This window comes from Heloderma suspectum, chromosome 3 (genome assembly GCF_057233095.1).
Source record: "Heloderma suspectum isolate Gila_16-S chromosome 3, 16-S_ref, whole genome shotgun sequence".
Classification (NCBI taxonomy): domain Eukaryota; kingdom Metazoa; phylum Chordata; class Lepidosauria; order Squamata; family Helodermatidae; genus Heloderma; species Heloderma suspectum.
In genome coordinates this window covers 139,136,462-139,157,399 of record NC_139460.1, presented here as the reverse complement: position 1 = coordinate 139,157,399, position 20,938 = coordinate 139,136,462, and the positions used below count along the sequence as shown (strand labels likewise).

General features: G+C 42.5%; 1 protein-coding gene across 5 annotated transcripts in view; it reads left to right on the top strand.

The window, feature by feature from the left end:
* Positions 1-20,938, top strand: part of CLYBL (citramalyl-CoA lyase) — a 344,460-nt gene that overhangs the window by 138,956 nt on the left and 184,566 nt on the right. For all 5 annotated transcript variants that reach the window (XM_084844690.1, XM_084844691.1, XM_084844689.1 and 2 more), the window contains exon 2: positions 11,766-11,955. In XM_084844690.1, the coding sequence (XP_084700816.1) occupies positions 11,766-11,955 (190 nt within the window). The remainder of the gene's footprint in view (positions 1-11,765; positions 11,956-20,938) is intronic.

Sequence of the window (20,938 nt, the reverse complement as noted above, 5' to 3'; positions counted from 1 at the left end):
CTCTCTATCCCAGTGTCCCTTTTGGCCTAATTTGTTATCTATTTTCCCCCTTTACACATTAAATTAATGAGAGTAAGTAGCCTAAAACACCTCTGCTCTCTGAAGAGCTTGGATTACTTTTTAACACTTTTCATGGGCAAATTAGGCCTGTCTCCACTGCAGTGTGCTTGTCTCCTTCCCCTTTGTTCTCAGTCTCTGTGAAACATCTAGAAGAAGAGAAGGTTGGCTTTGTAGACACCCCCCCCCCCCCGGAAGAAATAAAAGGAAAAGGAATAGCACAGATATGGTGCTGGAAGATGCTGATGTTGACATTCTGCCCAGATAGATAGATAGATAGATAGATAGATAGATAGATAGATAGAAATAAATAAATTAAATTTTAAGAGTGAAGATCTAGGAAACTGGGAGCTGCTGGGAACAGTACAACTTTTGGTTCTTAACATTTAAGGCAAGTTTCTATTGGTTTTATTGTGCTACGCTGTTGCCTAAATGGATGTGGATAGTAGCAATCATAGCCACATAAGTTAATGGCACCTGTGAAAGACAGATAAGAAACTCCCACTGTGTGCATAATAGGGGCATATGTGCTTTGTAAGTTGACACACAAAAATGGCTGCTGGGAGCAAGTTTGCCTTCATAGCTGTTCAGTGTTAGTTTAAAAGTAATATGCGCACTAAAGGAATTGGTTACCATTCCATTGTAAATGATTATTGGACTGAAGGAAAGGGAGAGAGTTTATAATTGCTAATTGAGAATTTCATTTTAAAAAATCAAGCTATATTTATCTTTATTATTGTAGATTAAATTGATCCTAGGGCACATTTCAGTTTGTTGTTCCAGATAGTATACATCACTAGGAATGAAACAAATTACAGGTGTTTTTGTTGCAGAATAGTTAAAAGTCGGTTTGGCTCCATTCCAGTTTCGCCATTGAATGAGCCAGTGTAGTGTAGATTCTAACTGATTTGTAAACTTGGAAACTTCAAATCTCAGTTCAGCCATAAACTTTCAACTTGCAAGCCTTTATTCTCTCAGCCTCATCTGCTAAATGGGGTTAATACTACTGACCTATTTTAGCATTGTTGTAAGGACCACTGAGATGATATATGTGGAATTATTTGAACCAGGATTATGATCATGATGACATCACGTATTTTCACAGGACTTTGCCACCAACTCCCAGGACTTACTGCTCTAACAAAGGCTCATTAGAACGGTGCATTCTTAATGCTGCGTTATTTTGTCACTCTGGGATTACATACAGTGCAAATATTTCAGAGTAGGCTGCCACTTTGGTACTCTTATGAAATGATCCAAAGGATACATCTTCATAAATTTCTGTTGGGGTTCAGTTCTGAAGCATAATGCTGCTGTAGTTGTCTTGATTATTATGTCTGTAATAATTATTGAAGGATTTCTGTAAAGAGTCAACGAAGTGTGAAGTGCGTAGTAAACTCATGGGATACCACATCATTCTTTTCTAGTTAATATGACTTGCATATGATTTTCCATTTGTATAATTAAAAGCCCTGGAAATTAATTGCAATAAGAGACTGACTCTTGGGATAGAAAAAAGGGGAAGGTTCTTTTTTTTATTATTGCTAATTGAGAATTTAGCAGCCTCAGGGACTTGTTCAGATATTGTTATATGCATTGTTGTTGTTATTGTTCAGTCATGTCCGACTCTTCGTGACCCCATGGACCATAGCATGCCAGGCCTTCCTGTCCTGCGCTCTCTCCCGGAGCGTGCTCAAGTCCATATTCATTGCATCAGTGATGCTATCTAGCCATCTCATCCTTATATGCATTGAACTATAGATTACATGATATTTTATTAAATATGAGTGGATATTGATTTATAACAACTTTTTTATTTTAATTCTTGGGTATGGAGGATTATTGCTTTAAGTAATTTGAAGAGTCTTCTGTAGAAAAAAAAGTCATTTTGTACGACATATCTTTTCAGGTCATTGTGAAGTATGGCAATATCATTACTATTATGGATATTATCATGTGCCTTGCTGGATCACACTCAGTTCTAGGGATGTACGAAAGTCACTTACCTTTTCGCGCATTGATTCGCGGTGGGGGGGGACGCTCTCCGTCCCTCCCCCCGGAATCCTTGACGGGGGGGAGGCGATCCAGTCCTCTCCCCGGGAATCCTGCCTGGCCGGCTCCGCTCTGCGTCCACTACGCTATTTGCGTTCCCCTTTTTTTTCACTGTAATAGCCTACGTAAATATTTACGTAGGCTAAAATGGCGAAAAATAGGGAAAGCAAATGGCGGTTGCCGTAGCCGCCGCCATTTGCGTACGCTTTTTTTTGTTTTTTGTTTGCTTGCCATGATAGGCTACGTAAATACTTACGTAGCCTATCACAGCAAACAGCAGAAGCAAATGGCAGCCGCAGCAGCCGGTCGAAAGACAAGCCGCCGGAGCCGCTGCCGGAGCCGCCGCCACCGGAACATCCACCCCAGGTAAGCTTCATCCTGGGGGGAATCCGCAGGGGGTGGGAGGCCATTCCGCCATGTATTTTGGGGGCTTAGGATTTCTCTTATGGCTGCCGCCCCGATCTCCTCCCCTCCCTGCCCCTGGGAACACCCCCTTCTCCAGTCTCTGTGCTCCTTTTCCGAGCATGGAGAGGTAGCTGGCGTGGTTCTCTCTGCACTGGCTACAACAAGGTGGATGGGAGTGTGGTTTCCTGGCTCGAACTGGCATTCGGCCTCACTGAAATCCATGGCGGAATTCTCCGCCATCCCTACTCAGTTCTGTCTAGTTTAGTATTCTGTTTTGCAGTATAACCAACCAGATATATCTGGAAGCTAACAAGGGTATAGAAGTAATAGACATCTCCATTTTGTTCCCACCATCTGGTTATGGGAGGCACACTACGTCAGAATACAGAGGTTGTATTTAGCTAACCTGGCTAGTAGCCATTGATAAATCTAACATTAGCTAGCTTAGCTAATGCTACATTCTTCAGAATGCAGATGGTGAATGAAAATATACAGGCTGACATTTGCTTGTAAAAGTTTTTCACAAGCAAATGTCAGTGCTTTGGACCCAGACTCAGCCCTACATAGAATAGACCCTTAGATTTCAGTGGGTCTGTTCTAAATGTGATGGGGAGAGCAATCTTAGACAGTGACTAAGGGACATAGGATTGTTTGGTTTCCTGCCTACGAAGTTGGAAACAGGGCTCCGACCTCAGAGCCAGGAAACCACACTCCCATCCACCTTGTTGTAGCCAGTCCAAAGAGAACAACGCCAGCTACCTCTCCATGCTTGGAAAAGGAGCACAGAGACTGGAGAAGGGGGTGTTCTCAGGGGCAGGGAGGGGAGGAGATCGGGGCGGCAGCCATAAGAGAAATCCTATGTCCACCCCAGCCTCCTTCTGTCCCCCTCCCTGAAGCCTCCACTAGATGGGCGAAAATGCCCGTCCAGCTTAAATGCAGAGCGGGAGGGCCAACTCTCACTCTGCATAGGATATTCGTAAGCCTCTGGGTTTGGAGACCTACAAGTATTTGTTTGTTTGTTTATTTATTACATTTATATCCCGCCTTTTTTCCTCCTTAAGGAACCCAAGGCGGCTTACACAATCCTCCTCCTCCATTTTATCCTCACAACAACAACAACCCTGTGAGGTGGGTTGGGCTGAGAGTCTGTGACTGGCCCAAAGTCACCCAGTGAGCTTCCATGGCCAAGTGGGGACTAGAACCCAGATCTCCCGGGACCTAGTCCAGCACTCCAGCCACTACGCCACACTGGCTCTTGTACCCAGGCCGCATCTCATAGGATTGTGCCCTAAGTCTGGTTCCAACCCACTGTGCCAGTGACTATTTCTGCACTCTGGTTACAGCTGGTGCTTTGGCAAAAATGCTACCTAGGTGATATAATTCATAATCTAGCACAGGGGTGGGCAGAAGGTAGATCCCCAGATGTTTGGGACTTCAGCTCCCTTAAGCCCCTACCACCTTGGCCAATGGTCAGGAATGCTGGGTGTTGAAGTCCAAAACATCTGGAGATCTACTTTCTGCCCACCTCTGGTCTAGAATCTTTAGCATTTGCACAAACCTTTCTGTCTGTGAAATCATTTTTATGACAAGCATTATAACATTTTGATGGATGGCTCTAGGTCATAGAATTTGTAATGTCCATCAATATTAGATAAAACTTCTACTACAGGAATTAAACTGATGTCAACAAAGAATGCAAAGCATTTTTTTCTATACACTATGAATAGACTGAGTATAGATATCACTATTTTATTGATTTTATGTGGAATATACACAGAATCTCAGCTTTTAGGTGCTTCAGAACAGCAGTTCCCTGCATTCTCGACTTTGGCTAGACTGGACTCCTGCCCATTGTTAGGTATTTTGTTTGAAATACATCTACAATCTCAGGGTTGTTATGTGTGTGTGTTTTTAAAAAGTATAAGCTGCCTTTTAGATCAAATACCCTCACAAGGTGGATTTTGCAAAGGAGTTAAAATACAATTACACGTCAAAATAATAATTTTTAAAAAACAGTATACTAACATAAAAATGAACCAAAGCCATTAAATAACATCGGCCAGCATAACATTGTTTCAAATCAGCAGAGCCTTAAGACCATAACAATACCATTTAGCATAGAATCATACCACATCTAGAAAAAGCAACCTGAAATAAGTCTTCGCTGCCTGCCTGAAGGCCTGTAAAGAAGGGCCATATGTACCCCACCTGGTAGAGAAGAGTTGTGGGGCCACTGCTGAAAATGCTCCATCTCTTGTAGCCACCACAAGAATAATATAATGGATATGCAAATATGATATGTTTTCCCCCCTCATATCATTTATTGTAGTTTCATCAGACAGCAACCAAAGAAATGGAGAAAATGTTTAAAGTGTGCAGGGGGAGGGGAGATTGTGGCACAAATCAGATAAAGATCATTTTTTTGTTCATATCAATCTATGCAAGGGTTTCCCACATAAAAATGAAGAAAACTACACATACCTGAAACTATCATTTACTTCAATTTACATCCTAGTGTACTTAAAGTAACAGCCTTATATAAGTACCACTGAAACCCAGGGGGCTTGCTCCAAAGTTCCTAATGATGAAAGTTGCTATAGTTCTCCTTTACTCTATTTCTCAACAAAAATTGATTATCCTGTGTAAGATACTTAAATTTTCTTCAGCACTCTTAAAGTAAAACATTGGTGGGTTTGAAGTGCACCATTCTATGCAGTATGGCTAAACAGAAAGATATGAAAAATGTTTTTGCCTATTGATTTTGGTGAGTTTAAGCATGCTTAATTCTGTGTCCACTGAACTCCAGTTCTCTGCTTTAAGTGAACAGGAGAAAATACATTTGTTATGTATGGAAGACCCCTTTATATTTCCAGCAGTCTGAGCTGAGGGAGATGAGAGGGAGAGCAGGGCCCTGGTGAAGAGCTCCCTCATGAAGGCTCTTTCCCTCAGCTGTCACCACCAGCAGTCATTCCAGCGAGCTGAGCTGAGGGAGATGAGAGGGGAGAGCAGGGCGATTCAGTCAGCCCTGCTGAAAGAATTAGTTTTTCCCTTTTCCCTGTCCATTCCTTTTTCCTTGTGTGTCATATCTTTTTTAGAATGTAAGGGCCAGACAAAATTGGAGAACATCCAAAATCACCAGATGGAAAGAAGAAAATAAGTCTCAGGATATAGGTAAAGTTTATTCTTCAAAGTAGCCAAATGTGTTTCGGCCCTATATATCTCTAGGCCTTCCCCAAGGGCTGTAAAAATATGGACAATGCAACATACCAATATGCATTTATATACATGAACATTTAGAAATATCATATTAGACCACACAAAGATGTTAATACCATGTCCATGTGTACCTACCCCAAACTAGCAAATACCCTGCAGAGGTCTCTGAAAAGATGTTTTTGTAAAATAAATCAAGCAACTGGTGATATAAGTTGTAAGCAGTAGTTTTTACATATTTTCTTTAAATAATTTCAGCTGTACTCATAATTGTATGTGTTAGATTCAGAGTTTTTTATTTTTGGATGTATGGCACACTCTTAGGGAGTGTATGCAAAGCTTTGTACTTTAAAGGAAGGTTTCTTTTCAGATTGCAAGCCTGCAGGCAGGGACTGTATATCTAAGCGGCTCTGGGAGGCTTTTTGGCTGAGGAATAAATAAATATTTGCAAACCTGCATATAAGTATTATTGAGATAATGTACTTGATGGGTTAATGAAAAGGTCATGGAGGGTTTAATGCTGGTGGATGGAGTCACCTTGGTTAACCATTTAACCTATGATAGCAGTTTATCATTTTATGGTTGAAGCCTATTCTTGTAGGCTTTTGTCAGTTACTTTTTAATTTGTGCTTACTTTTTAATTTGTGCTTCGGCCTATCATTCCCTGAAAAGTGCCCCCCTTTTTTCAATTTACATTTCTTGTAAACTGATTTTACTGTGGCATTAAGTGATGAAATTCCAAGCTGACTTACTTTAAATTAAATTCCATTTGAAATCTGGGAGCTTCGTGGTGAAGTAAATGCACTGAAGAGGTTGTAAAAGTGCCACAAAAATGATCAATGACTTTAGATAAAGCCTTTGATTTTGTAGTAATTTTTCAGTGTTCACACTCTCCTGCCTTGTTATGAGTCTTACAAAAAGGATAAGAAAAGGCTACCATTGATTTATAATGCACAGTTTATATGCAATAAAGCAACCTACCTGTTTTAGCTGATTGTTGTAGAGAGTCACTGGGAAGCCTCCCTTCTCTCCCCCAACCCCAATTTTGGGTTTCTAGCAGGTAGCTGCTCTATAGTGTGACCTATTCCAGTCTGTTGTTTTGAGATCCAAGGGTTGTTGTCATTGGTTTGATTTAAAAAGATCTTTTGCTGAATCTTTACTGTTCTAACTTGCAGTTTCCAAATTGTGTATCCCCTCCAGCTTTGTAATAGTTATCTTAATCTTGGTGTCAAATGGAGACCGTCCTTAGTGCTGATTCCACTTGCGGTGGGCTTGAACCTGTTTGTGCCTATCTGCTTTAGCAGAATCCATCTCTATTAAATCAGAATGTGATCGAAATGGGATTTCATGTGGAGGTCATATGAACCAAATCATGTTTCTAAAGTCTCTTGTTGCTCTCCCCCGCCCCCCCCCCTTTAAACTCCTCTGGTTTAGAAACCCTAAGAGTGCAACTTCTTCTATCTTCCATTGTAACAAATGTTGCATTTTTAGATGGGGAAAAGGAACTGTTTGCTTTCACTATTTGTTTAATTAAAAGCTGTGTGTTTGACATGTTGGTTCTGTTTCAACTTCATGAGAAAGTGTTAATAAATCCACACCTTTTAGAGTTAGTAAAATCAACTCCTGTGAAATATCTAGATGTCAGACATGTTGCTTCAGTAATTGGCACCCCAACCACACATTTCCTTGAAATTAACCATTTAAACCATTGGGACTAAATTTTCCAGCAAATCTCTTTAGGATCAGCTTTCAGTAAATTTACACAGACAAGTAGAGAGCACCCCCCCCAAATTCCTCTTAATGTCTTTGTGATTGTGAAAGAAAGATGTATCTTGAACAATTGGGTATCCTGAATAAAAGCATTAACGATTATTCATCTTTATTTTACATAGGTTTTTAACAATTGCAAGGAACTGAGGTCTTCTTTAAAACATCAGCTTGCTTCTCTTTCTCTTGATATTTTTATTTCCCTTTCATATGGACTTTTGTAGGTTCTTGTCACTTCAAACATGAGAGGACCCTCCTCTTTTCTTTTGCTTTACAATACACACTCAGAGAGAGGGGCTCCTCTTTTTTGCATATTCCTCCTCTTGATCTGTGATATTGTAGTTGGCCATATTTAAAACACTACGGTATTTAGGATCCCTGTGGTGCCATTTTATGTATTTGGACCGGAACTTGCCCCCAGCAAATAACTACCTGAATTTCTTTTAATTACACAATATAGCTGCATTTACTTCAGGTTCTTTTTGACTGAAGCTGTAAGGCAATTGTAACCATGGATGATGGGATTAAGTGCCTTTTGAAGTGACTTTAGCTTCTTGTGAGAACAAAAAGAAAGAAGAGAACACTTAGCCCCTTTTTGAGTAAGCAGCTCCCCCCCCCCCATAGAAAGGAAATACAATTAACAAACATTATCCCCGGAGGTAAATTGAAATGTACATGCAGACAAAAGCTGCTCTTGAGTGCAATTAGATATATATGATCTGAGATATTTTAGCCATTCATTAGTGCTAATTCTGTGAGAAACAAGCCATCAGAACAAAATGATCAAAATGTGAGGCCGATAACCAGGATTATTAGTGTGCAATCGATTTATTCTGGAACTCTATCAATAAAATGTGAGAAGCAGCTTTGAATGCCCTGATTGTTTAGATAGCTCAGTTGTGTGTGCTCAAGGCTTGTTGGTGTTTGTTATAAACAATGTAAATCACCCCATTAGAGAGAATTATTATTCAAATGGTGGTCTGTAATTTTATATTACAGATGGGCTTCTCTGTCCCATCAGCCAGGACAGCTAGCCTGGTGAGGACGAGGGAGAGGGCCTTCTCTGTGGTGGCCCCCACTCCGTGGAACTCCCTCCCTAGGGAACTCCGCCATGCCCCCCCTTTAATGAGCTTCCGCCATGCGTTGAAAACTTGGTTGTTCAGGCAGGCATTTGGGGTGGGTTAGGGAGGTTATTCAGGCAGGCATTTGGGGTGGGTTAGGGAGGTTGTTCAGGCAGGCATTTGGGGTGGGCTAGGGAAATTTTAGAAAATGTTGTTTTAATGTGTAATTTTACTGTTTTTAAACTGTTTGTATTATTGTACATCACCCAGAGAGGCCGGGTGACGGGCCAGATGGGCGATTAAGAAATTAAATAAATAAATCTGCCACTGTCTGGTGAAATCTCAAAAGCCAGGGATGGGAGACATAGAGCAATATTTCTTATGGTCAAGGCCCAAGGCTTTCATACCCTGTCCTTGCACTTACCAATAACTAACAGAAGCAGAACACATGATGCAAAACCCACAAGTATGTGCTTAATTTGAGCAATTCCTACAAGTTGCAGAATTCAGCTTTTCTTGGTTGGGAACGTTGGAGTGCAGAATTTCAGTGTTCGTCAAAACAACAAAGCCATGATTATGGAGCTGAAGAGCAGTGGGCAGCACAAGTCAGTGTGCTAGGGTCCAGGTATAACCCATCCTCCTGAGGAACCCCAGGAGAAGAGAACTAGCTGAGGGGGGATATAGTGAGAAAGAACCAATATCCCTATATTGTCTATTAGCCAGGAGATCTCAAGATTGCAGATGGTGATGGTGATACTGGGTCATGGTTGGAGCTGGGAACAATGTGCAGCATTCAATGCGACATGAGCGCCAATGTAATTAACTTGTGCTAGAGTAAGGAACCTCTAGTGCAGGTAGAGGTACAGCTGGTATGATGCCTGTTGTGCCAGCGTACCTTATTGCTGTTGCACTAGAGGTCCCTTACACTAGCGTAATGTAATTTATGTTAGCACTCATGTTGCACTAGGCACGGCCCAGAATAAGTTATCACATTTCCAGAGCAGTCCTATGCTGTGTCATGGAACCAATTACCTAGGAGGATTGTGGGTTCTCCCTTGCTCAAGGTCTGGATAGCCATCTGTTGGGGATGCTCTAGTTCTGGATTTACCTTCACTGAGCAGAGGTTCGGCTATATGTCATAAGGTGCCCTCCAACTCTATGATTCTATGTTTGCTTGGAAGTGAGCCCCATTGAATTCAGTGGTGCTTACTTCCAAATAAGTGTGCATATGATTGCAGCCTTTATCTGTTGCCAAATTTCAGCTCAGGGTTGATGTCAATATTCATGGGAAGTCCTCCATTTTAAGTCATAACAGTGCAGTGCTGTGATGGGTAGGTTAGCCCTACAGAGAATGAGTGGCTAAACGTCACCCAGTGAACCACATGGGAGATGAGTGATTTTGATGATTTGTTACAAGATTTTCCTGGTTCAGGTCCAACACTATCCATTGTATCACACTGGCTCTCCACAAGCCAAAAGACTCCTGCTTTCTATAGTATCAGTGTTGCACAAGTTATGCCAAATATTGCAATGAAAACAGCATGAGGAATATAGACACAGCCTTGTATATAAAACGTAGTCACAGTTCTCTTGTATAATTGAATTTTGTTATCTTCTTTTCTGCTAGATGCCTATTAATTATTATTGCTATATTATTTTATTATATTTATTATATTGTTTTATTCTTTGCTTATTATTATTATTTCAATGATAGAGACAATACCTTTTAAGAAAATACTTTCATAAGGATAAACCAACAGTTTACCCTCTCTGAGGGAGCTTGTGGAGAAAACGATGAAGACAAAATGCTCTCTGGGAAAAACAACAACAGCACCCTCCCATCCATGTTCCCCAGCAACTGGTGTACATAGGCTTACTGCCTCTTGTACTGGAGGTAGCACATAGCCATCAAGACTAGTAGCCATTGATAGGTGGCGCCAAATAGATCGCAGTGCCATGCAGAACCATCAGAAAAATAACTGTAGGACTTTGGGCTATATCTGAGTGGCCTTTGTTCAAATGTTTTTCACATTGCAAAAATGGCCTGTAGGGAGATAGGTAAGCACCTCCTTGCCAGAGCACTGCTGCTGCAATAAAATTAATATCCCCAGTTGCATTTCAGTAAACAACAACAACAACAACCCATTTGGAAAGCAATCAGATTCACAGGTCTCTCCACCTAATATATTATTTGGCCCCCAACTGTGAAGCATACCAAGTAGCTTTGGGCAAGTTAGCATCTTTCAATCTATGTTCCATGTCAGCCATTACAATGCAACATACCCAGCTTTACCACAGTGGGCTGGTTCGCACAATCAGCTTGTCGTGTTGTCCGAACCTGGGCAGCATGGCTTGTTGGACGGTTAAACAATCCTCAAAGAACCCAACAACAGCCTATCCTCCAACAAGCCATGCCACCCAGGTTCGGACAACACAAGCTGTGTATGGGTAGTGATTATTCAAATCACGTCCGGCATGTGCCACAGCTTAAACAAGCCATCATAGTTTGTTTAAGCGACAGTGATTGTCCAAACCAGGTCTGTGTGTACACTGACCAAGGAGGTCAATATGTGTGATTTCAAACACTTGTTGTGTCCACACTTCCCATTTTAGTTGTATCCTGAAGAAATGTAATGTGTGAAGTGACCCTAAGCCATCTCACAGGGTTGTTTGGATGATACAGGATGGGATACTGGTGAGAGGAGGGTCTGTTTCTGCTGCTTGAAGGTAGGCTGCTTCGGGTGTCTTGTGTGTGTGGGTCCTTTTTTGCTGTGAGTCTGATGTGGATGAGGTATCTTATTGTAAATTCTCTTAACATGAAAGGTTTAGTGAATTGCTTAATGTGATTATGTTTTATTGTTTGTAGTGGATATTGTCAACTGACCTAATGGTATGTCTTGTGCTCATTAAAATTTTGATACATTTTAAATGAACTCTAATTGAGTTAATGCTGTGTTGTCATTACGGTGATTGTATTTGTTTTGTGAATTGTTTTGAGCACAATGTATTGTGGGAAATGTGGTATACAAATAAATTAACTATGACTATAAAATGCTGCTTGGAACTCCTCAGAGGAAGGTGGCATGCAGATGTTCACAAAGTAAGCAGTGATTGTTGGTAATTAAACAGATGTAAACGTTCTTGGAATCATTTAAGAAGAAGAAAACAAAGCACTGCTGGGAGACTAATAGGAACATCACCTTTTTACAGGAGGAGTTCTCATCTGCCTTTTGCAGTTCCTAAGCTTGATCATCACTTGACACATTCTCGCAGCTACATACCCCGGAGAGCTGTTCTCTATGTGCCTGCAGATGATGAGCGGAAGATGCAAAAGATTCCATCTCTCAATGTGGATTGTGCAGTGCTGGATTGTGAAGATGGCGTTGCTCTAAATAGGAAGGTAAGCAGTACATTATCCATCAAGTTACGTGTAATTGTTATGCTACTGTAAAGTATAATATAAAGCAGTATAACTGTGTGTTGAAATCAAGCCTGGCACATCACACTATACTTTGGCACTGTCAACACAGCCTCCTTTACAAACACTACAACAGCTTTCTCCATCTGGCATTCTACAGATGTTTTGGACTACACCTCCTATAATCCCTGACCATTGGCCATGCTGGTTGAGGCTGATGGTAGTTGCTCTCCGAAACATCTGATAGACACCAGGTTGGGAAAGACTACTAGAAGGCTGAAGTACAGGAGCAGACTGGTGTAAATCTCTCAAATCAGATGTGCGTCAGTGTGTGCCCATTTGTCACTGACCTGCAGAAATGCTCAAGTGCAGCCAAAGCCTAATCTTTTTCCAGCCATTGTGTGGGCTCTTCTCCTTTCCAGTGTTCCCTGTGGTTTTGGCCTGGCTCAGGCTACCAGAGAGCCTCCAAGTGAACCCCTCAGGAGTGGCCTAGCATGGTGTTCCAGGTTTGCAGCCCAACATTACTCCTAGGGGCCATTTGTGCAAACTAGCAGCTCCAACTTGGGAGCCTTCATGCAGCTGCTGCCCTTCTTCATGAAACTGCAATGTCTCGGAAAAGGACCCCTGCAAGTGTACACATCATGACACCCCTGCAGACCTTTCCCCTCCCACCCGGTGGCATGATTAGTGCCACAAAACTACAAGCCCAGTGGTGGTCCCTGCTCACTCCCAAGGTGCTTGTGTGAGAACCGCCATTAGTGTGAGGTAGAGCCCTTCTGTTGAACAGAATACCAAATGAGCAAGACATTGGATTTGTGCACATGTGTACCATATTTCAGGGTGGGCAAGTGAATAGTATGTCTTGAGATTTTGTGATTGCCCCAGCTATTCTGTTACCAGTGGTTTGCATCTTGTTGTGAAGCCTCTGTATTTACATTCATAAAGCCGTCTCTTGACTGTAGATGTTGACAATGGCATGCCTACCTCCACAAGAGCATTCTTGACCTGGGGATGTTGTGAAGGGGTTCCTCTTCACCATGAGCAGACTTCTTCAGTCATCCACTTTAGTTGTCTTCCATGGTCTGCCAGGCCTTTTGCTGTTGCTGAGCTTGCCAGTTAATTCCTTCTTTTTCAGGATGTTTCAAACTGTTGTGTTGGCCACTCCCAATGTTTTTGCTATCTCTCTGATGGGCTTATTTTGTTTCCTCAGCCTAATGATGGCCTCCTTCACTCGCATGGACACCTCTTTGGACCTCATGTTGGGAGTTCTAGTGAACAGCTACCAAATGCAAATGTAACACTCAGAACCACCTCCAGGCCTTTTATCTGCTTGATTGGTCATGGGGTACCTAGGAAACAGGCCACACCTGGTCATGCAGCTGCTTGTCAGCCATTTGTTCCATTACTTGTGAGCCACCAACGATGGGTGTGTGTATGCCACTGGCTGTACTTCCTGAATGATTAGTGCCCCACTTTTGTCACACCCCTTGAATTACAGCTGAAAGTCCTGACTTCGCTCCCATCTGGGTGTGTTTCCTTTCAACTTCAACATGATGGTGTACAGAGGCCGACTGCCAAAACAGTTATCCTTGTTCCAATATTTCTGGCCCTGACTGTAAATGTTGAGCGGAGCTGATGCTTTCATTTAAATGTGCTTGAAGAGTTGCCAGCTCCACTTATTTGGGTGGATGAGTTGTATGGTTTTTTTCCCTTCAAGTGGGCAGCTTTCTATGATGCATCTGTTGCCAGACTGTACCACTTCAGGCTAAAGGTGTGGATAAAATATTTGAATGGTTCCTTACATAATAAACCTCCCTGGAACCACAAATATAGCATGTTCTACCCTAGCTATCTCCCTGACATGTTAGTTTGAAATGTGCCAGGAACTGATATTGTTTACATCAGAGAGAGCTCATATTCAGAATAATTTCTTCTTCCTGAAGTGGTACAGTGCAGCAACAGGTACATTTTGTGAGGATCCTGATGATGCACATGATAACATTTTGATCAGGGGTGGGGAACCTCTGGCCCATGTGCCAAATGTGGACCTTCAGGTTTCTCGTTCCAGACCTCCAGTCTCACTTCAGGCCACATCCCCTCACTGGCCCTGCTCCAGGTTACTGATATTATTTATTCTCTGCTTCTCTGTCCCCCAGCTGCAAAGCTGATGGAAGGAACCTTGCACAACTTGGGGAAGGAGAATGCCTGGATGCAAATGTCTTTTTCCCCATTGCATAATGAACAAAGGTTAGAATCACATTCATAACTTCACCTACTTTCACTCTGGCCATGCCGAGTGCTGGGATGTGGACCCCCAACAGGTTTCAACCAAGGTAGTGTGAACCACGATACAAAAAAGGTTCTCTGTCCCTGGTTTAGATAATTTTGAAAGGCTTTGGGGTATATCATAGAAACGCAGAATGTTAGAGTTAGAAGCAACCTAGGAGGTCATCAGTCCAACCATCTGCTCAATGCAACTGCAGCATTCCTAATGAATAGCCATTCAGCCTCTGCTGAAAAACCTTCTGCAAAGAAGAGCCCACAATCTCCCGGGGCAGTCTGTCCCACTGCCAAATAACTCTTCAAGTTAGGATGTTTCTCTTCAAAGTTTTAGCTAAAATCTGCTTTCTGTCCCACTGCCAAATAGCTCTTCAAGTTAGGTTGTTTCTCTTCAAAGTTTAGCTAAAATCTGCTTTCTTGCAATTTCCACCCTGTCAGGAATGAATCTGAGCATGTGGAGATGTCTAGCAGCTCAGATTCAGAATGGGAACAGCCAGAACAAGGGAGGCTCCCTTCCTAGTGAGCTCAGATATGGCAAGGCCTTCTTCCCAAGACCTTGACACACAGATGGCTCTGCCTGAATGGCCCCCCGTTTCCTCTTCCATGAGAACCCAGGTTTGGGGGGAGGAGGAGAGTGAGGGGCGTGACTTGAGGGATGCTAGGGTCTGTTGCAGAGTGAAGCGGGAAAAGTTAGAGGCGGAGCTCGTATGCTCCACCAGGTTGGCTACACATGAAAGCTTATGTAGGAGGGAGCCACCTTAAGGGAAGGGCATCCCTGCGAAGCAAGTCTGGCAGAGAAGTTCCGCTGGCAACTTCTGCAACTTCCACTTCAGCTCCTCTATTGATATTGGTTAATGTGTGGATTAACTGTTTTCATTGCAGTCTAAGAGTTTCCTTGAATTTGCATTTGTAAGGAAGCTAGTTGTTAACTAATAAAGTAGTGAGCCTGAAGCCTGGTATCCTGGAGTGTGTTGATTGTGAAGTGGGAGGACGAAGGAACGTGACACATGCGTTAGTTCTAGTCCTGCCCTCTGCATCAACAGAGCATAAGTCTGCATCATCTTCTACATGACACCCCTTCAGAAATTTGAAGACAGCTATCATGTCTACCTTTAATTTTCTCTTCTTCGGGTTAAACATATCCAGTTTTTTCAACCGTTTCTGATAGGACTTCCAGATCCTTCTCTGTCCCGGTCATCCACTTCTGGATGCGCTCATACATACATCTACAATCCTTGATTTCTCGTAATCTGAACATTTGGGGGGGGGGGGGCTGCAGCCACAGTGGAAAGCATTGTAGGTGAGGTGAAATGAGATAAGTCTTATCTTTGGTGTTTAAGCTGCAATGGCATGCCACACTTGCAAGTTTCCACATACGCTGCAGTTGTGTGAACCACAATTGTAAACCAACCCTTTACCAGCTGGGTAAAAAACCATTTTTAAAACGAATTAGATATTCAGATTAATATATAGATAACATTACTGACATTGAGAGCATTATTTGTTGCCTCACTGAATTCAGTGAGACCTCTGAAGTGAGTTCTCCTACGGCTGCAGCAGAACAGTCCAATCAAACAAAATTGAGATTACCCAAATATTTTGGAAGCCTTTGTATATATAATTAAGTTATGCAGAACTAGGAAAGATCTTTATTTCTGAACCTGGTAAACTAACTTCTCTCAGGAGCTAGATTCAGAATCTGGAATTTTGGATTATATTTAGAGTATGAATTAGAATTTAAGATCAGAATTTATTGGTCTTTACCCAGCAGAAACATCATAGAGATTTATTGGTGGGTAAGTCATCAGGATGCAAGGACAGCAAAGTCTAGCCTAGGATTTGTCAAAAACAGTGATGGTGGCCTGTGAAGTACATAAGAAGAACCATGCCGGGTCAGACCAAGGGCCTATTAAGGCCCATAGCCTGGTTCCCTCAGAGGCCAACCAGATGCGCCCAGGAAGCCCACAACCAGTACAGGACAGAAGCAGACATCATGTGCTGTTGTTCCCCGTTACTTGATATTGTAGTGGATTTACACACACAAGCATTTATTGGAATAGTGGAAGTAGCTAATTGTTTAGAAAAAATGCACATTCTACTGATAAGACTGTAATTTTGAATAAACAGTGATTCATTTATATAATCCAGCCTACTATAAAGCATTTATAAAGCACTTCTCTCTCTTCTCTCTCTTACTGAGTGCAAATAGCCCTTTCTCTTATGTATTATGCTTTCTTTCTTCTTCCGGAGTGGATTAAACAGAGACTTCATTGTTTGTTCCTTTAGGGATCATACAGTTACTCTTATTAGAATGCTTTCTAGGGCAGTATCTTCTTCTATTGTTATACTTCAATCCTTTAAGGAAGCAGAAATAATTCTTTACAGCTCCTAGGTAAGGTCAATATGGCAATATTTCTGTCAGAGTCCTTATTTTGGTACTAAATGAATTGCTGGTTGCTTCTCTTTGGGCCTAGGGAGTCGAAACTAGGCACTGTGGCTTATGCGTCCAGTAAGCTCAGAGCAAATAGTTCTCACAATTAACAGAACAAATCGCCTTTGAAATATGGTCATAGAATCATAGAATAGTAGGCTTGGAAGGTGCCTATAAGACCATCGAGTCCAACCCCCTGCTCAGTGCAGGAATCCAAGCCAAAGCATCCCTGACAAGTGGCTGTCCAGCTTCATCTTGAATGCCTCCAGTGTGGGAGAGCCCACTACCTCCCTAGGTCATTGGTTCCATTGTCGTATTGCTCTAACAGTCAGAAAGTTTTTCTGATGTTCAGCTGGAATCTGGCTTCCTGTAACTTGAGCCTATTATTTCGTGTCCTGCATTCTGGGATGATCGAGAAGAGATCCTGGCCTTCCTCTCTGACCTTTCAAATACTTGAAGAGCGCTATCATATCTCCCCCCAGTCTTCTCAAGGCTAAGCGTGCCCAGTTCTTTCAGTCTCTCCTTGTAGGGCTTTGTTTCCAGTGGTGTTATAATGAACTATGCAATCAGGTGATGGTAAGTGTGCAAGTTATGGGCAGGGCCAGGTGGAAGACCAGTAACAAAGGACAGGTGTGTAGAACAGTAGTTGACAACCCATTAAGGGAACTCAGGGAACTCACCAACAGAAAGTTGTCGATGCTTGGGGCTTGCTTGGCTATTTCTAAATTATGTTGCAGAAATGAAAATCTTGTTCTGTTTGTCCAGCACTCTTTATTGACAGCCAGATAATGCACTGATAGGTTTTCACTTGCTATTGGTATAGAAGGATTGGTCAGCAGGTTGAAAATGGAGGATTTGAGGCATGCTAAGGATAGATTCAAACTCTCACGTTTATATTTTAGGAAGGCTATATTTTGCCATGCATAAGTGAGGTGCTATGTTCAGAGCAGTTAATGAAAATGTCGATTGTAAAAGACAGGGAGAAACAAAAGTTTGAGAAAAATACCTATTTTTTCTTATTGGCCCATTAGTCAACACACCAAATAGAAATACAGATAAATCACATGGCCTCGAACTCCTGACCCAATACAGACACACACATACAGAAGACTGGAAGTGACGTAGTAGTTGTTTAAAAGCCATCAAGCATATAGAAAGGTACAGTTCTGAAGCCTAAAACAACATGGTTTAATCCAGTATTACCATGATCTTCATGACTTTTATATGGGATGCCAACAAAACCACCATGAAATCACAGAACACCTCTGTGGACACAGGTCTATAGTTTGATGGTTGGTTTGGGGGATCTCTTGTAAAAGTCTGTCATGAGGATCCATAATGATCCGTACCTTGGTTCATATTTTTGTACCATGGTAGAGCCAGTAAATACTAGATCTGGGATTTTTACAATCGCTAGATGCCAGTTTAGTTTGATGGTGATTTGGGAGTATCTCATGCTAAAAAAAACATGCAAATTCAAGAGGATCCATTTTAATTTACTGGAACCAACTTTTATCCAAACTCTATGCCATGGAAAAGCAAAGAGTGTGCAGGGTGGGGGGATGGTTGTGTGGGTCCTTTGTCTCTCATAGAATGATAAAATAGGAGTGTTGGAAGGGGCCTATAAGACCATCAAGTCCAACCCCCTGCTCAGTGCAGGAATCCAAGTCAGAGCATCCCTGACAGGTGGCTGTCCAGCCTCATCTTGAATGCCTCCGGTGTGAGAGAGCCCACTACTTCCCTAGGTAATTCGTTCCATTGTTGTATTGCTCTAACAGTCCTTTCAAGTACTTGAAGAGCGCTATCATATCCCCCCCAGTCTTCTCTTCTCAAGGCTAAATATGCCCAGTTCTTTCAGTCTTTCTTCATAGGGCTTTGTTTCCAGTCCCCTGATCATCTTTGTTGCCCTCCTCTGAACTCTCTCCAGCTTGTCTGCGTCCTTCTTAAAGTGCGGTGCCCAGAACTGGACATAGTACTCCAGATGAGGCCTGACCAGTGCTGAGTAGAGGCTTCCCAGGATTTGGTAGTACTTCCCAGGATTTGGAAGCTATGCTTCTATTAATGCAGCCCCAAATAGCATTTGCCTTTTTTGCAGCCACATCACATTGTTGGCTCATATTCAGCTTGTGATCTACAAAAATTCCAAGATCCTTCTCGCTTGTAGTGTTGTTGAGCCAAGTATTGCCCATCTTGTAACTATGCATTTGGTTTCTTTTTCCTAGGTGCAGAACTTGGCATTTATCCCTATTAAATTTCATTCTGTTGTTTTCAGCCCAGCGCTCCAGTCTGTCAAGAACACTTTGAATTTTGTTTCTGTCTTCCAAGGTATTAGCTATCCCACCCAATTTTGTGTCATCTGCAAATTTGATCAGCATTCCCTGTACCTCCACCTCCAAGTCATTAATACAAATGTTGAAGAGCACTGGGCCCAGGACTGAGCCCTGCGGTACCCCGCTCATTACCAGTCCCCAGGTAGAGAAGATCCCATAAGCACTCTTTGAGTCCGATTCTGTAGCCAACTGTGGATCCACCTGATAGTCGTTTCAGCTAGCCCACTTTGAGCAAGTTTCCTCATCAGGATATCATGGGGCACTTTGTCGAAAGCTTTGCTGAAGTTGAGGTATATTATGTCCACAGCATTCCCACAGTCCACAAAGGAGGTTTGTTGTTGTTGTTCAGTTGTTAAATCGTGTCTGACTCTCCGTGACCCCATGGACCATAGCACGCCAGGCCTTCCTGTCCTCCGCTCTCTCCCGGCGTGTGCTCAAGTTCATATTCATTGCATTGGTGATACTATCTAGCCATCTCATGCTCTGCTGTCCCCTTCTCCTTTTGCCTTCAATCTTTTCCAGCATCAGGGTCTTTTCCAGGGAGTTTTCTCTTCACATTAGGTGGCCAAAACATTTGAGCTTCAGTATCTGTCCTTCCAATGAGCACTCAGGGTTGATTTCCTTTAGGGTGGACTGATTTGACCTCCTTGCAGTCCAGGGGACTCATAAGAGTCTTCTCCAGCACCATAGTTTGAAAGCGTCGATTATTCGGCACTCAGCCTTACTTATAGTCCAGCTCTCACAGCCATACGTTACTACTGGGAAAACCATAGCTTTGATTAGACGGACCTTTGTCGGCAAGGTGATGTCTCTGTTTCTTACTATGCTGTCTAGGTTTGCCATAGCTTTCCTCCCCAGGAGCAAGTGTCTTTTAATTTCATGGCTACAGTCACCATCTGCATTGATTTTGGAGCCCAAGAAAATAAAATCTGTCACTGCTTCCATTTCTTCCCCTTCTAGATGCCAGGAAGTGATGGGGCCAGATGCCATGATCGTAGTTTTGTTAATGTTGAGTTTCAAACCAGCTTTTGCACTCTCCTCTTTCACCCTCAACAAGAGGCTCTTTAGATCCTCTTCGCTTTCTGCCATTAGGGTGGTATCGTCTGCGTATCTGAGGTTGTTGATAATTCTCCCGGCAATCTTAATTCCGACCTGTGATTCATCCAACTTGGCATTTCTCATGATGTACTCTGCATATAAGTTAAATAAGCAGGGCGACAATATACAGCCTTGTCGTACTCCTTTCCCAATTTGGAACCACTCGGTTGTTCCATGTCTGGTTCTTACTGTTGCTTCTTGACCCTCGTACAGGTTTCTCAGGAGACAGGTAAGGTGGTCTGGTACTCCCATCTCTTTCAGAATTTGCCACAGTTTGTTGTGATCCACACAATCAAAGGCTTTCGCGTAGTCAATGAAGCAGAAATAGACGTTTTTCTGGAATTCTCTTGCTTTCTCCATGATCCAGCGAATGTTGGCGATTTGATCTCTAGTTCCTCTGCCTCTTCGAAACCCAGCTTGTACTTCCGGTAGTTCTCGGTTCACATACTGCTGAAGCCTAGCTTGTAGGATTTTGAGCATAACCTTGCTGGCATGTGAAATGAGTGCAATTGTACGGTAGTTTGAACACTCTTTGGCGTTGCCCTTCTTTGGAATTGGAATGTAAACTGACCTTTTCCAGTCTTGTAGCCACTGTTGAGTGTTCCAAATTTGTTGGCATATTGAGTGCAGCACTTTAACAGCATCATCTTTTAGGATTTTAATTAGCTCAGCTGGAATACTGTCATCTCCACCAGCTTAGTTGTTAGTAATGCTTCCTAAGGCCCACTTGACTTCACTCTCGAGGATGTCCAGCTCAAGTTCAGTGACCGCTCTGTCATGGCTATCAGGGACATTCAGATCTTTCCTGTATAGTTCTTCTGTGTAT